Source organism: Acanthopagrus latus, chromosome 10, assembly GCF_904848185.1.
Source record: "Acanthopagrus latus isolate v.2019 chromosome 10, fAcaLat1.1, whole genome shotgun sequence".
Classification (NCBI taxonomy): domain Eukaryota; kingdom Metazoa; phylum Chordata; class Actinopteri; order Spariformes; family Sparidae; genus Acanthopagrus; species Acanthopagrus latus.
Genome location: NC_051048.1, coordinates 4,509,471 through 4,524,746, shown reverse-complemented (window position 1 = coordinate 4,524,746; position 15,276 = coordinate 4,509,471). Strand labels below are relative to the sequence as shown.

Here is a 15,276-nt window from a genome sequence, read left to right as displayed (position 1 = left end):
TGTCCAGAATATGATTGGTTATTACTTCCCTGTGTTCATTTCTTTAAAAAAAATGTTATTTCTAATTGATTTATTGGCTTCTTTATTGATAAATGTCTGTGTAATGTTCAGTGTTGAGGCGTTCACTGTGGCTGAGGAGCCTCTCATCTCCTCACCTGCATGTTTCCTGCCGCCCTCATGTGGCGGAGACGTGGAACTGCAGGTATGTTTTAACATCATCATGAAGGTGTTTGGCTCATAGTGAAGAATGTTCACCACAGCACGGCAATAAAACTATATCATAAATGATGTCAAAGCAGCGTCGGCGATGATAAATGCAGAGGCTGAAGAGTCAGGAGCTCGTCTCTCGCCAGCGGGCTCGTTCTCAAACAACGTAAGATGCGTCTGCTTCCAATTCTGTGACGAAAGTTTCCTGTTGCGACTTGACTGTGCACAAAAACCAAGTCCACGAAGACATGGTGTCGACTAAAAACACCATCCAGCAGCTTCTGGACCCACTGTGGGTCGAACAGTAGTGAAACTCCTGCAAATAAGACGACGAAATCAGCTGATGGAGTCAATCACACTGTGAGAATCTGTGATTAACAAGTGAAAATGTGAATTTCTGCCATGGAAACTTCCGTTCTTGCTGCATGTGGAGAAACAAATTTCACATGATTTTATTTGCTTTGTTTTCCTTCTACATGTGTAAATTGAGAAATCACGTGAAGAAGCACATTTAACGTGATTTCATGTGCAGCGTTCAGACTCCCTCAGATTTGATCTGATGGCTCACATGTTCCCTCTCTCTCTCTGACACGTATCAGGACATCCTGCTCCGTCTTGTTTTGTCTACAGCAGAGGATCCTGGGTAAATATTAAAGTTAGTCAGCAGCGATGCACCTCTGCTCGGTTTATGGAAGCACGGGGAGAAGTTTTGCCATCTGCTCGGAGGTTTACACAGATGTCCAAACATCGAGACGCTCAGGAGGTAAACAGGAACGGTCGTTTTCTCCTGATTTGTTTTTTCTCAGCCCAGACGGCGACGCTTTGATCCGAACCCGGGCTCACAGCGACTCCTTTCAGACGCAGATTAATTAGTTCATCACGACTGCTGGACTGGAAGCACGAAGCGGTTCTGGGTTGTCTGAAAGCGGGCCGGTCTCACCACAGTGACTTTCACACTTGGAGTCCAGAGAGAGAACAACACTTTGGACCGCACAGAGTTGTGTTTGCTTGTTGTGGTCACAGTCTCTGACCCTGAATGCATCGCGTAGACCAAATGATCTTATTTAAAGCATATTTAGAAAGTAGAGTTGGTATTTCCCCTCTGCCACTTGTGTCTGTGTCCTGCAGCCTCCCTCCTACCTGCCTCCCCTCAGTCTGTCCTCAGGCTAAGGATCCAGGTATTCACCTGGCGAGCTGCCGCTCCCCTCTCTAATTTCTCGTTGCCCGTAGCTACAGCGCCGCGTGCCAAGTGGTGATGTATGTGCGGCGCTGCAGAGAGAGAGAGAGAGAGAGAGAGAGCAGGCGGGCATGTGTGAACCTGTGACAGAGGCGGGGCCGGGCCAGACCTGGGCCGGGCTGAGCCGGGCTGGGCGAGGCTGGCTTGTCATAGATCTGCGGGGCGGGGGGGTTCTCATGTGGTGAGGACGATGCTGGTATGTCAGCGATGCATCTCTTTGCATTTTCAGCGCAGATTTCACTGATACTGAGAATTATTATGAGTGGATTTGAGCATAAAATTCAACTTAGTTTAGCATTTTTGTTAAAGCAAAGAGAAGTGAAGCGGAAGGCACCGACATTTTGAACGATATGGCAACAAAAAACATAAAGCACTCTGATGATTTCAGACTGAGAACACAGCGTTAATTTCTCATAACTTTAATAGATGTTTATCACGTGTTTCCTTCCTGATAAAGAGGCATCAACTTTTTGTATTCAAACTTTATAAGATGTTTTTCTTTCTCAGAATTCAAGTCAGAGTAAAAAAGTCGGAATTCTGAGATTAAAAGCTCAAATCCTGAGATATTCAGACACACATTTAATCTCGTCCAAACACCGGACGAGCAAACACACTCCTGCGGTGTGAAAACCACCAGGAGGAGATAAGATAAGCAGTGACCTGTGTGTGTGTGTGTGTGTGTGTGTGTGTGTGTGTGTGTGTGTGTGTGTGTGTGTGTTTACCTCAGTCCACTCAGTCTTGAGACTTGTTTACAGGATGGAATCCCTTCTGGAAGGTCAAGTTCTGGGAACGCCGGACACTCCCTGTAAAAAAAAAAAAAACATCTGTGAGAGAGAAATTCAGTTAGTTTGATAAACTTAAATTGGAGCAGCATCGATTGTCCAGCAAGGGCCAAATCCACCTCCACCTTCATGTGTTCACTCGTGGCTGAAAATTCAATATTTTGGCATTTGCGCTGCTTGAAAAACATAAAATCTGAGTCGCTCGGGATTCAGAGCAGGCCGATTTTGACCACATCGAGCCACAAAGTGACTTTAAAACGAACAAGATTAAACGTAAAACCTGAATAAAAGACGGTTTGTTGCATTTTCTTCTTGTTGCTACACGAGCTGCAGGTCTGGATGGGGGTTTCCTGCAGGGATGGTGGTCTCAGCTGCCTCAGAGTGGCCCTCCCTGCAGGTATCCCTCAGTGGGAGGTCGCGGGGGGTCAACATTCATTAGAGCGAATGAAAGGAGAAGAGGGAAGACTGCGTCGGGAAGAAAAGAGAATTCCCGGGAATATCAATGGCATTCCTGGACTGGCGCTGCGGCACGATGGCGTGTGTGTGTGTGTGTGTGAGAGTCGGTGGGGGGGGGTCTTCCTCCCTCCAGAAGAGCCGGTCCGTCGAAACACACGTGGTCCAGTTCTTCAGTCCGAGAGGGGAAAATATTTGGTTTGGTCGATGTTCTCGGTGGGCGTCAGTGGCGCCTCGAGAGCTGTCGAAGTCCAGCGGCGATGAAAGCGATTGATGAGACGACGAGTGACGCTCGACAGAAACAACACTTTAAACAACACAAGTCGAACACACACACACACACACAGATGCTGAGACATGAAATAACAATGACTTTGAATGACTTGTTACTCCAGTTACGAATGCTTGTGATGTAACCGCTCTTGACGCTACTCTGTCTGACGTCCTCCTTTGCTGCCGTAATAATAACTCTGTCCACTAGAGGGCGCTGCTTGACCAGAAGCAGGTCACTGTACGCCGAGTTCATGGTCGTGTTAGGAAGATCCGCTCCTTGTTTCAGCCTCTGAGGTGTTTGAACCTCATCCTGAACAGTGGTCACTGGCTTGCGTGTTGCTAACCTTAATGCTAATGCTAATGAAGGTGTGTGTGTGTGTGTGCATTAAAGATGTTCAAAAGAACAAATTAGCCTCTTAGATTTCTTTGTCTTTGCAGCTGTGTGTACGGTTAATGAGTTTATTTGTCTATCTAACTGTATGAATGTGTGTGTTTCTATGCAGCTTGAATGCACGTGTGTGTCCTTGTGTGTGTGTGTGTGTTATCGAGAGCAGGGTGGTGTGTATAGGCGTCTAATCATCAGTCTTTGATGAGCGGGGGGGAATTCCAGTCTCGCCAGTCTAATCCCCGGGTGCATGCCTTCCGCTCCCCCCGCCCCTCGTCCTCCTCCCCTTCCTCACCTCGCCCACCCTCACCTGGCTCACATCTCCACACCTAGCTCCTTTTAGCTTGATTTACTATTTTGTTACACCAATATTACCTACCTACGTCTGTTCAGGTCTGCAGTTGTAGCTACTTATAGCTGGAGGTAGCCTTTAGCATCAAAGCATCTGCCGTTCCCATGTTGCTAAGCTGGAGTCATCACTGAAGACACCTACAGAAAATGACAGGAGGGACATTTTGGTTAGCTAGCTTCTGGTTTATTTCCCAAAACAAACTATGTCATGAAGGAAGAAACTATTAAAGTGATTTTCCAGCTATAACACGACTCCTAGCCATCTTTGATAGATCTACTACTTTGCTAGCTGGCTACAAAGCACAAGCTAATGGTCAAGATTGGTTAGCTAGTTTCTTATTTCCAAACATGAGTGTAGACATTTCTTAATGTTGGTGCAAAATGGCCGCTTTTTAAACTCACCATGAAGATATTGTTGAAGTGTTTTTTCCAGCTGACATCTGAACACACGCCTTCTAGCCTGCCATGTTTTGCCAGCTAGCTACAACCCCCCCAGCTAACGGTCAAGTTCGATTAGCTAGCTTGATAAGTGTAGACATTCCTGAATGTTGGTGCAAAATGGCCGCTCTTGAAAGCCACTGTGAAGCTGATAAACAATTGTAATTTTCCAGCTAACATTTGAACCCACACCCTCCTAGTTTAATATGATACTGCTTTAGCTAACTAACTGCGACCCTCTTGCTAGTGGTCAAGTTTGGCTTAGCTAGCTTCTGTTTTGTTTCCAAATATGATGATTGTACACACCTGAGCTAAGAGCATAATGCTTTGCTAGCTTACTTCAACCCACAAGCTAACAGTCAAGTTTGGTTAGCTAGTGGTGCCAAATCACATTTGAATGGATAATTGCACCTTTTTCTTGATTCTGAAGCACATATCGATACGTTTAAGATACTTTTAAGTCATTTCCTGCCTCTTCTTGACCTCATATATTCAACCACTGAATATTCACACCCAAGTGTCAGAGCTCTACCTGTGCAGTCATCACTGACTACCTGTCCTGTGCGGACCTCCAGCAGCAGGCCCGGCTGGCGTGATGGAAAGTATGTGGGACGGAGGTGAAGAGAGATTGAGAGGGGGAAAGAGAGAGAGACAGACGGCGGAGAGAGAGAGAGGGAGAGAGTGTGGAGCAAATATCTGCAGCTCACTGACCTTTCTAAGTGGATTACATGCCCCGTCAGTGCTGCGGGGGTAACCAGGAGGGTAGAGCGAGGGGGCGAGCGAGCATGGAGAGACAGAGAGAGAGAGAGAGAGAGAGAGAGGGGGGCTGTATTTGTATTTAGGAAGGTTTTTAAAGCATGCTCAGTTAAATTAAGCTCGATTTGGTCTATTATTTTACAAATTTGCAGTAAATACTAACTTGTTTATGTGTTTTGGGTCTAAAGAGTTATGAAATATTGCTCCAAATAATCCAAACAGGCAACAAACTACCAGCTTGGGCCTTGATAATAGATTTATTCATACTTTCTACTGTTGATATAATAGATTAATGATTTAATAATATAGATTATACCACAATTTAGCCGGTCGTTTTACTGTGTTGTCTTAAATCACCCTCACGGTGGAATAAAAACGTGTAAATGCTCAATATTTGAACATTTAAAGGCAGGAAATCAGCATCATTTAGGAAATTAGCATTTATTAGGATAGTGTTTGTTCCCAAGCCGAGGTCAGGACTTCAAAATATAGAATGTAATGCATAAAATAGAACTTCAGCAGAACATATCATCACAATATGGTACAATAACAGGTTTATGTACATTTTAAATGACAACTGAAGAAGAATTTGCACCATTTCTGTTTTATTAAACACACCAAACACTTGTGATGCTAAAATATTATTATTACCAATAAATATCAGACTTTTATGTTCAAGATTAATCATTTTTAGAGTCATAAGAGCGTCGACGCTACTCGCTGCTGTGTCCAATTTAAGAGATTTGTTTAATCATGCATCATTTTGATCATTTATTTATTATTCAACATTCCATAATCTGCAGTTTTTTGGACATTTCTGGTAGAAGATGAGAGTTTTGCTCAGAGAATAGTTTAAATAGACGTTTTAAAGCAGCGTGACGTGTTATTTCTTGAACACTTTCATGCATTTAACTCGCCAAAATATAAAAAAATCAGCCAAATATGACATCTGTGAGATATTCCTTGTCTTTCTTATTGATGGACAACTCATTAAGTATTTCTTCCTGAGCTATAAGTGAACGTAAGTGTGTATTTTTGATTAGTTTGAGGATGTGAATGATTCTGAGCGGTTTCACTGGAGCATCTACCAAATGTTTTAGGGCTTTATGGGAGCAACTGATCTCTGTCTCGCTTTTCCTTTTTTTTGGTGGGGGTGGGGATGAACACATGTTGAAGAGAGACAGATGGAGAGAGAGATGGAGATAGAGGGATGAGTGTGGAGGATGAGGGGAAAACAGATGGATGAAGAGAAAGAGAGAGTGTGAGCTGCAGGCCCGGGCGTGGGAGAGACAGACTGCATTGAGCTGAAGCAGACCAGAGACTAATCTGGAGATTCAGGGCTTGTAAAAACACACACACACACACACACACACACACACACACACACACACACTTGACTACCCATGTGCCAGGTGTATTGAGGCGTGTACATGCGGGCCGCTAACTCGCCTTTTTTTGTGTTCGATGCCGACGTGTGACTTTTGCTTTTTGGCTTTTGATGCGTTATGTTCTCAATAAGAGTCAAACCCTCAACCCTGACTGTGACTACCAGTGCCTTGCTTTTGAGCCTCTGTGCAGGAGGATGCTAAGCCGTCACGTGTGGATGTCACCGCAGCTTGTAGTCGTCTGTCAGATGGCAGATCTGTGTGGCGACAGAGAATTTCGTGTCAGAAAATGTGAAACTGGGTTTGAAACTGATCTTTCGATGAAGCGTTTGAGGGTTTCGATCTGTAAAATTGTGAACATGACGTCCTCAAATGTCCCATTTTGTCCCCAACTCACAAAATAGTCGGTTCACATTCATTGAGGAGGAAAGAAACCAGAGGATATTCACATTTCAGAAGCTGGAATCAGGGAATGTTTCCTTTTTTTTTTTTAGCTTAAACACGTATAGTAAGATGTGTTTTACACTAAAATGATAAGAAATAGCTTCAAAATTGTGTAAAAGTGGATTAAAGCTGCAACTGACTATTTTCCATTGTTGATTATGAAGTTAGGTCAATAATTAGATATATAAAAAGTCAGAAAATAATGTCAAAAGTCCCCAAATGTGATCAACAGCAGGAAACTCGACAAGAGAACAACTCACATTCTTCATTTGTAGATTTGTACTGAATCAAGTATTTGTAATACATAAAGAGGCTTCATATAACTCGTGTTTTGCAGTAATCACACAGCTCCTGCTCTGATATCTGAAGGTCTCGCTGTGTTGCTGTGCTGGTACTTTTCCTCCGTCGTCACCGGCAGTGTTAATCCGTCCCTGTGAGGTAACTCTGTTTTGGGAGTCGGTGTGTTTTCCCAAAACAAACGACTTCCCTCCAATGAGCTCACTGTGGGAATCACTGGGCCGAGACCGCGACGCGAGACTCAGAGTCCCGGTTTACAACTCGTTAAGTCCCTCTCACCTCTCCCCCTTGTGACTAATGGAGCTTTGATGCTTTAGTAGAGGATTAATCCACAATATCTGTGAGGGTTTGCTGCTTTCTCTGTGTTTTATTGGCCTTCAGTGGTCAACAACCCGCCCAGATTCTGCACAATCTTGGATATGTTGAAACAATTAACATCTTCACGTTGGAACTTGCATCACTGTGATCCTGCTCTGGTTATATTTAGGCACCAGAACAGTTGAGGAAAAGATCATGTTTTGGCTAAAAATACTGGTTTTGCTCTCTACAAACAGCCAGAGATTTCCCAACAGCTTTTTGTTGCCACAGATTGGCCAGAAATTGTCCCATGGTCTCCGTAAACTATATCCAGTGTCTGGTTAGGTTCAGGTACAGAAAAACATTTGGTTAGGATGAGGAAAAAATCATGCTTTGGTTTAAAAATGCTTGTTTTGCTCGCTATTAAAATGCAGCTGGAGATAATCCAACTTCCTGTCAAAATCTTTTTTTTGCTGCGCTTATGCTCTGGTTAGGTTTAGGCACAAGACACACTTAGGTAAGGGTGAGGAGAAGATTTGGATTTGACTCAACATACATGGCTGGATTTGTCCCGAGACCTCCTCAAAAATACCCAGTGGTACTTGGTAAGCTTGGTAAACTTGGTAAAATCGTGTTTAAAGTACCTGCTTTGGTCTCCAGACACACGGCTGAAGATATCGTCCGACTTCCTGCCAGAAGATATCCGGTTTCTGACACCACAAACGTGAAACACAGTCTCAAACTATGGTCACTGGCTTGGCAGCCTTCTAGTCTGTGAATCTCTAAATGTTTATAAAATTAACGTTTGTCTGGAGGTGGATGCGAGCAAGCAAGTGACCCCCGTTCAGAACTGGGTTCCAACATTTGCAAGCAGGACAAGCAAGGACAATTTCCAGTCGTGTTTATAGCGGCAAAGACCTCAGGACATCTCCAGCCATGTACCCAACCCCTTAACCAGAACATAAGATATCAAATTAAACCCTGAAGAAACGTAACGTTGCAACACGTCTGTGGGTCTGCAGAGACATACACGACTGTCGATTCAAAGACGTCTCCCCGTGAAATATAAGAGGGACTTTTCAATATTTTGTTGACCAAACACTTGACAGGCTCGCCATGAAAAGAAGCAGATTGAGTCGCAGCTCTTCTGTCTGTCTGCACCGTCCAATAAAGCGGTAACGCCGTGAACGCCATCAACACAAACACGGACCCACAAAGAGGTCTGTGCAGACACAGAAGAATGCTGACTTGTCTGTCCTCGGCCTCTCGTGCACTCTCTGCCTCTCCGTCTTTCTCACAACCTGGCTGCCTGGCATGCGTGCAATCGATGCCCGTCTGGCATCCGCTGTGTCAACAAGCATGGGAAAAGTTAATCAACAGCTTGGCACTCCCACTCCCATGTCCACCTCCCTCCCGCCATCCCTCCCTCCCTCCCTCCCATCCTTCTCGGCTTTTCCTTTAACCCCTCTTCGCTCGGCAACAACTTTCTCGCTCCTGCTGAGAGAACCGAAGGATCGACAGATGTTTTACTTTAGATAAAAGTGCTTTATTTTGGGTCCGACCTTGCACCCGTCACCCCGTCATCAAACAAAACCTGCAGGAGGGGGAATCCACAGACCTGACGTCTCTCCTTCTCTGTGGGAAGAAGAAGTGTGGTGATGCCATAGCTTGATCATGCAGTGCCCTCTGGTGGCGATGTTGGCGTTTAACATGTACCAAAACATGTTCTGCCTGTGTTGGCAGAAAGAAATGCAACCTATGGAAAAAAATTCACAAATGCGAGAGAAATCACACATACGCAGATGATTATGTCTACTACAGTTTAGTTTTTTGTCCAAATATATGAATAGTTAAGGTCTTTTTGTCTGTAAGTCTGTGTTTTCGTTGTCAACTCTGACTACAAGACTCTAAAGATTGTTTTCATTGTCCACCAATCTGTTGATTTAGCTTCTTGATCAATGGATTAACTTGTTTGGGCTATAAAATGTCAGAAAATGTCTGTCCGTGTCCACAACCCCAAGATTATTGAGTTTACTGTCACAGAGGAGGAAAATATCCACATTTACGAAGCCGGAATCAGATATTTTTGACTTTTTCTGACCCAAACCAAATATTTTACTGCCAAAATTGTAGTCCTCATCTCTTTCTCTTTTTGTTCTTGTCTTCCAACAGTCTTGCCACGGATGTTCGGGATCCAAATGTGAGTGTCCAAACACAAAAGGAACCAAGGTGGGTACAAATCGCGGTTTAAATCGCGTCATGATGTAGTTTTGCAGAGATGTGAGGACACTTTTTTTATTATATCATCAAGGTTTCGCTATCTTTTCATTTATTATCAGTTCATGCTACAGCCTGACTGATACATCGGTTAATATCGGTGATATAAGAAGCCCGATGGATACTTTAGGTTTTTAGGTTCAGATATTGATTAATCAGCTGATAGTGCTATATATCAACAATAGGCCGATATAAGTGAGTATGTTCAGGGAAATATTGGAATAAGCTGCAGGAGAAAATGATGTATTATAAGTAAAATACTAAGTTGTGTGTCCGTGTCTTTGTGTACAGGGTGAGCGGGGTTTTCCAGGTCTCACCGGACCTCCAGGAGTCCCAGGATTCCCCGGACCTGAAGGGCCCATTGGACCCAGAGGAGAGAAGGTGGGTGGAATCGAGTTTAACTGTTTAATTACAGGGTGTCTAGTTTGGACGAGGGTCGGTCGTTGTAGGTGTAAAGAACTGCTCAACCAGTAATCTAACCCGGTTTATGTCTGTTCTTCTTCTCAGGGTAGCGATGGACCTATGGGACCGGGTGGTCCGAAAGGAATAAGAGTAAGTGCATCACTTTAATTTATTTTATTTTAATTCCCTCACAAACAGCAGTGTCAGACTTCATGTTAGATTTTCTCTTGTACTGAAAAAAACCCTCTTTAATAAGGTTTTAATTAGTTCATTGGTCCGTCTCCTCACTCCAGGTTTAGTTGAAAAAGTTTGATTAAGTTTGCTTCATTTTGGGGTGAATTGTCTGAAAGGTTTCAGGTTGTAGTTCCCCATCCTGACCAGCAGGTGTCCACATTTCACCTCACCTCAAACAGACTCAGTGCATGATGATGAAGAAGAAGAAAAAGAAGTCTTCTGTGGTTGTTCTTCTGATTTTTTTTATTGTTCTCCTCCTGACAGGGGCCGTCTGGACTGCCAGGCTTCCCAGGAACGCCAGGACTTCCAGTGAGTGTTTCCTGTTATGAAACAAATCCAACTACTTCTAAGGCAAAAACACCCAGGTTGCATGTGTGATGTAACTTCCTTTTTTTATTTCCTGTCTCACAGGGTCTGCCCGGGCAGGACGGACCTCCGGGGCCGAGAGGAGTGCCAGGATGCAACGGCACAAAGGTAACTGTTGTTACCAAGCGTTCGGACAATTTCCTTAAAAAACAGTTCCAAATGAGAAACTTTAGATACATTTGATTCATTCTGAACAGGTTCAAGCTCATAAATGACAGAGTTAAGATGCTTTTGATGTATTTTTAAAGGATAATACTTTGCAGTGATCATAAAATTATGAATACCTTAACATTTGGTCAGAATTTATTTGATTTAACCAAATTTGTGGGACTATCACACTAATTTATTTCTTGTCAAACTCTCGAGTTAAATGTGTTTCTTCTTCTTCTTCTTTTCTAGGGTGAGAGGGGTCTCCCAGGAGGAGGAGGAATCCCCGGACAGCAGGGACGGCCGGTGAGTTTGAAGAGGAAGCCTATACGTTATCAGACAGTTTGACACATTAATTAATGCTCCCCATTAACGTCTTCTTCGTCTCTTTTTCCTCCTTTCTAGGGTCCACCTGGTCTTCCAGGACCAAAGGTGAGCACATCATCATCTCATCTTTTTCAAACAACTTTGATTAATATTAGATATAAATGTAGTAAAATTCAATGATAGATGGCAAATAGTGCAGATTTTAAAGGGAAACGTGGCAGTATATCGACTATACTATCACGTAATGTAAGAAAAATAATAATAATACAAATTCGAAGTATTTGTTATAATAAAAGTGAAAAAAGCTGATTTTTTTTCTCTGTCTTTTGGTTGTTTTTCCTCTTCTTTTACATTACTTTAAAACCACCATGCGGCCACATGTTAGATAGATTTCCTGCTCATTGTTTGGCTCTTATTTTTTTGTACTATATCGTAACATAATCCTAAGGAGGAACATGTAAAGTCATTGTATATGTGCGTAAGAATAAGACAAACACTCCTTTTGCCACAAGATGGTGGTGTTGTCCAATAAGTTGGGACAAAACAGACCTCTAAGAAAACATTTGTTTTCTCCCCCGCAGGGCGACCCGGGCGATGTGATCTCCACCAACCGCTTCGGAGAGAAAGGAGCAGTGGGGCTGCCCGGACTTCCAGGAGTTCCTGTGAGTTTGAGCCTTCAACTTCTTTAAAATCCAAACATGTTCGGTCCAGTCCACTTTTATTTTAACGTCTAGCATCCATCCTCAAGTTAAAGCGCATAAATCTGTAATATTTTTAATTGCTGGAAAGATGAAGCCATTAAAACGTGGAGTGGGTTTGAATATTTCACACTATAAATAGCTGCACCAAACTGACATATGTTATTATTTTCACCACCAATCTTATTTTCCTGTCTTATTTAGATACCTTTGGGTGGCGTTTGCTTGTTTTTGTTGTGCATTAGTCTCTAAAAATCGATCAGATGCCAAAAAAAATCCACAAAATCAGCTTTCAGAGTTTATTTACTAAGCAAAGCAACTCTTGAAAGTTTAAACGTTTATCTGTGTGTTCATGTCACAGGGCACACCCGGACCCGCCGGTTTACAGGGGCCACTCGGCCCTCCAGGACCCAGAGGCTACGAGGTACAGAACAAGCCGCTACCAAACATCATACCGCTGTTGAAATTTTGAATTTCATGTTGAAAATGGAACTGTTAAACTTCATGGTAACTGTTTTCCGGTGTTGTTCTTCAGGGTCGTCCAGGTCCTCCCGGTCCTCCCGGACCAAAGGTGAGTTCAAACATTGACGAGTCTGAAGAGAGACGGATTTTTTGATCCGACAAGATGATGACACTTTTGCTCCATGTGAATCCTCATTAATTTTTCTGAAACAGAGAGCATTTGGTTGGTCGTTTGATATTTCTCTGCTCTCTCCTCCAGGGAAACATGGGACTGAACTTCCAAGGACCCAAAGGAGAGAAGGTATTTACTGTTTACCAGTGAAACATTTGTTGTCATCACCCTTTGCTCGATTTATTTGAAACCCTTAATCTAATCCGGTGTGAATCTGTGTGTGAAAACAGGGTGATCCCGGTCTGCCAGGACCTCCTGGTCCTCCCGGACAAGTGGGAGAACAGAAGAGGCCACCTGAGACGGAGATCCAGAGAGGAGACAAGGTAACACCACCAACAGAGAACAGAGAGCTTAGAGTGGCACCGATATTTCATCTGATGCATGCAGCTTTTATGACTCTGTATTCAAGTAGTTTTACAGTAAAGATGCAGCAGCACAGCTGGTCTGGATCTAATCTGACCGCTGACAACAACCACAAAAGCAAAGTTAAGAAGCTGTCATCATGTCAAGACATTTATCTGCTGGATGCTGCAATTTTCACTTCAACCACCAGATGGCAGCAGATCTGCTCTGCAACAGTGTGGCTCCGTGCAGTAACTTAGCATCTCCTCAAGCATTTATTTTGTGTTTTACATGTTTATCCCGGTGAGTACTGGATGATACGTGATGGCTGTAAATGGATAGAAAGGTTAAACAGCTTTTAGTTTTTAATTGATTCCCTCTCTGTAGTCGGATGTCTTCAATCAATCAAATTATTTGGTCGAAGCTACGAACTCTTATGCTTTCTCTTTTGTGTGTTTTCTCTGCAGGGCGACCCAGGAGTTCCAGGACCAAGAGGCGATCCAGGCTATCCAGGACCTCCTGTAAGTATCTGATCGTCAAAGCCTGTAGGCGAAGTGCCCCACACTGTAGAAAGTTTGCTAGTGAGATTCTGTACATCCACATTGTTGATGAGTGTTTGGTTTGGCTTAATAGGGTCCTTCAGGAGGACAGAAAGGAGACAAGGGAGAACCAGGAGAAGCAGGCAAACGCGTAAGTAGTTTTATACTCATGGTGACGTATGTCTTACCCTAAACTTTTCCCCACAGCTTTGATCTTAATTTCTGAAAGACTCTGTATGCTTCAAAGTACTCATCTAAGAGCAACTGGAACCCCAATCCAACATTGGGATTGGGGGGAGGGTTTGCGTCCAATAGTTTAAGTATCTTTTTCAAAGAAATCTGAAAGCAAGAGGAATGCAGCCACAAGGATCGTTCCCGCTTCATGCAACAGTTTGGCCGGAATTCCTTCAAACATAGACTGTTCGAAACCTTGTGCTAATATCCCAATTTGACATACAAAAGACACTGAATTCTTTGGGAAAACTGTGGGATGCAGGCTTCTAACATGGCCATAGACATAGTTGTTCAATTTTTCAGGTATACCAAGGCCTTAAGAGTAACCTTAATACCAAGTTTTGACATTTGAACAACTTTTTGACAAGTGAGGATCGGCTGAATGGTCCTCACTTTCCAAATATACCTTCACTTGTGAGGTAAAGATACTGAATTCTTGGTAAAGGCTTTGTTGTGCAGCCAGGAGGAAGCTATTATTTAAGCACTGGCCATAGACATATACCGACAGAGATTTTGAAGCATACAGGGGCCTTTACAGTGAAAAATGTTGTGCCTTTATCCCAATTTGTATAACTGATCACATCATATTCACACAGAAACACGAAAGACTTCTCAGTTGCCACAGACGTGTTCATATGAAATGTTTTCCTAGGTCTTTTTAAGCATACCAAGACCGGAACAATAACTAAAAACAAGTCTTAACATTATGTTTTATGGCAAAGTTAGGATTTGTTAAATTGTCCGACTCCAGCCTCACTTGTAAGGTCTTAACTTAAATGGGTCCTTCCTTCCAAGTGAGTTGGTCCTCTTCACGTCCTGATCAACATTTTCTTTTATCTACAGGGCAAACCAGGCAAAGATGGAGACCCTGGTTCTCCAGGATTCCCTGTGAGTTCTTCAAACGACAGACTAGACAATCATTGGAAAATTATACATCGTTCTTTTAGTAATTCTGTCAATCACATGTCTAACTTCCTGGATTTTTTTTACTTGTTCACTATCAGGGAGTCAAAGGAGAGTCAGGCCTTCCAGGTCCTCCAGGCAGGGATGGAGAGAGAGTAAGCTTTCTTGAACTTTTTAAATAAATAGATATAGAATGAACTGTGCAGCTATGAGTTGTTTCGATAACCTTCTCCTGTCCATCTCTTTTCAGGGATTCAAAGGTGAACCTGGATATCCAGGCCCACCAGGAGCGGTGTGTATTCTACCTTCTTTTAATTTAGAGACTTTCGACCAGCAGGAATCTCACAGACTTCATCAGATGATAATTTGCTAAATTGTCCTGTTGTTTTTTATTTAATTTTTTAAAACAACTCGATTATGTCCTAGATTTTCTTTATTTCGTATTCATGCAGAGGAATCTGTTAAAAGGATATTCAGCATGTATCCTCCAAGTACTTTTGAAAAACCCTCTGTAGTCTACAAGCACAGATTGAGAGCACTACATTCATCTGGCCGCTGTGTGGGGACATTTCTCCCTTCTCTTTTACATTATTTCTTCAGACAAAAAAAGTTATTAAGAGATACTTGAAGCCTTTAGACCACTTCTATCATCTCATCTGGTGTCTCATAATGAGCTGAATTTCTATAATTGAGCCATAAAATGGGGAAATTACATAAAGAAAAGAATGCGTGTTTGGTGCAGTACATTCTTCTGACCACTGGGTGGTGACACTTCCCTCCCTCACCTTGATTTAATTTTGTTCACCCACGCCGTATATCAAAGTGATTAAAACTGAGTGTGATGGATTTCTTCTGAATTTATTTGTCA

General features: G+C 43.0%; 1 protein-coding gene across 5 annotated transcripts in view; it reads left to right on the top strand.

Moving 5' to 3' along the window:
* col4a5 (collagen, type IV, alpha 5 (Alport syndrome)) overlaps positions 1–15,276 on the top strand; it is a 42,852-nt gene that overhangs the window by 10,873 nt on the left and 16,703 nt on the right. For all 5 annotated transcript variants that reach the window (XM_037111034.1, XM_037111035.1, XM_037111036.1 and 2 more), the window contains 17 exons: positions 9,478–9,534; positions 9,874–9,963; positions 10,090–10,134; positions 10,483–10,527; positions 10,630–10,692; positions 10,984–11,037; positions 11,137–11,163; positions 11,640–11,720; positions 12,118–12,180; positions 12,292–12,327; positions 12,478–12,519; positions 12,621–12,713; positions 13,200–13,253; positions 13,366–13,422; positions 14,349–14,393; positions 14,510–14,563; positions 14,659–14,700. In XM_037111034.1, coding sequence (XP_036966929.1) covers positions 9,478–9,534; positions 9,874–9,963; positions 10,090–10,134; positions 10,483–10,527; positions 10,630–10,692; positions 10,984–11,037; positions 11,137–11,163; positions 11,640–11,720; positions 12,118–12,180; positions 12,292–12,327; positions 12,478–12,519; positions 12,621–12,713; positions 13,200–13,253; positions 13,366–13,422; positions 14,349–14,393; positions 14,510–14,563; positions 14,659–14,700 — 948 coding nt within the window. The remainder of the gene's footprint in view (positions 1–9,477; positions 9,535–9,873; positions 9,964–10,089; positions 10,135–10,482; positions 10,528–10,629; positions 10,693–10,983; positions 11,038–11,136; positions 11,164–11,639; positions 11,721–12,117; positions 12,181–12,291; positions 12,328–12,477; positions 12,520–12,620; positions 12,714–13,199; positions 13,254–13,365; positions 13,423–14,348; positions 14,394–14,509; positions 14,564–14,658; positions 14,701–15,276) is intronic.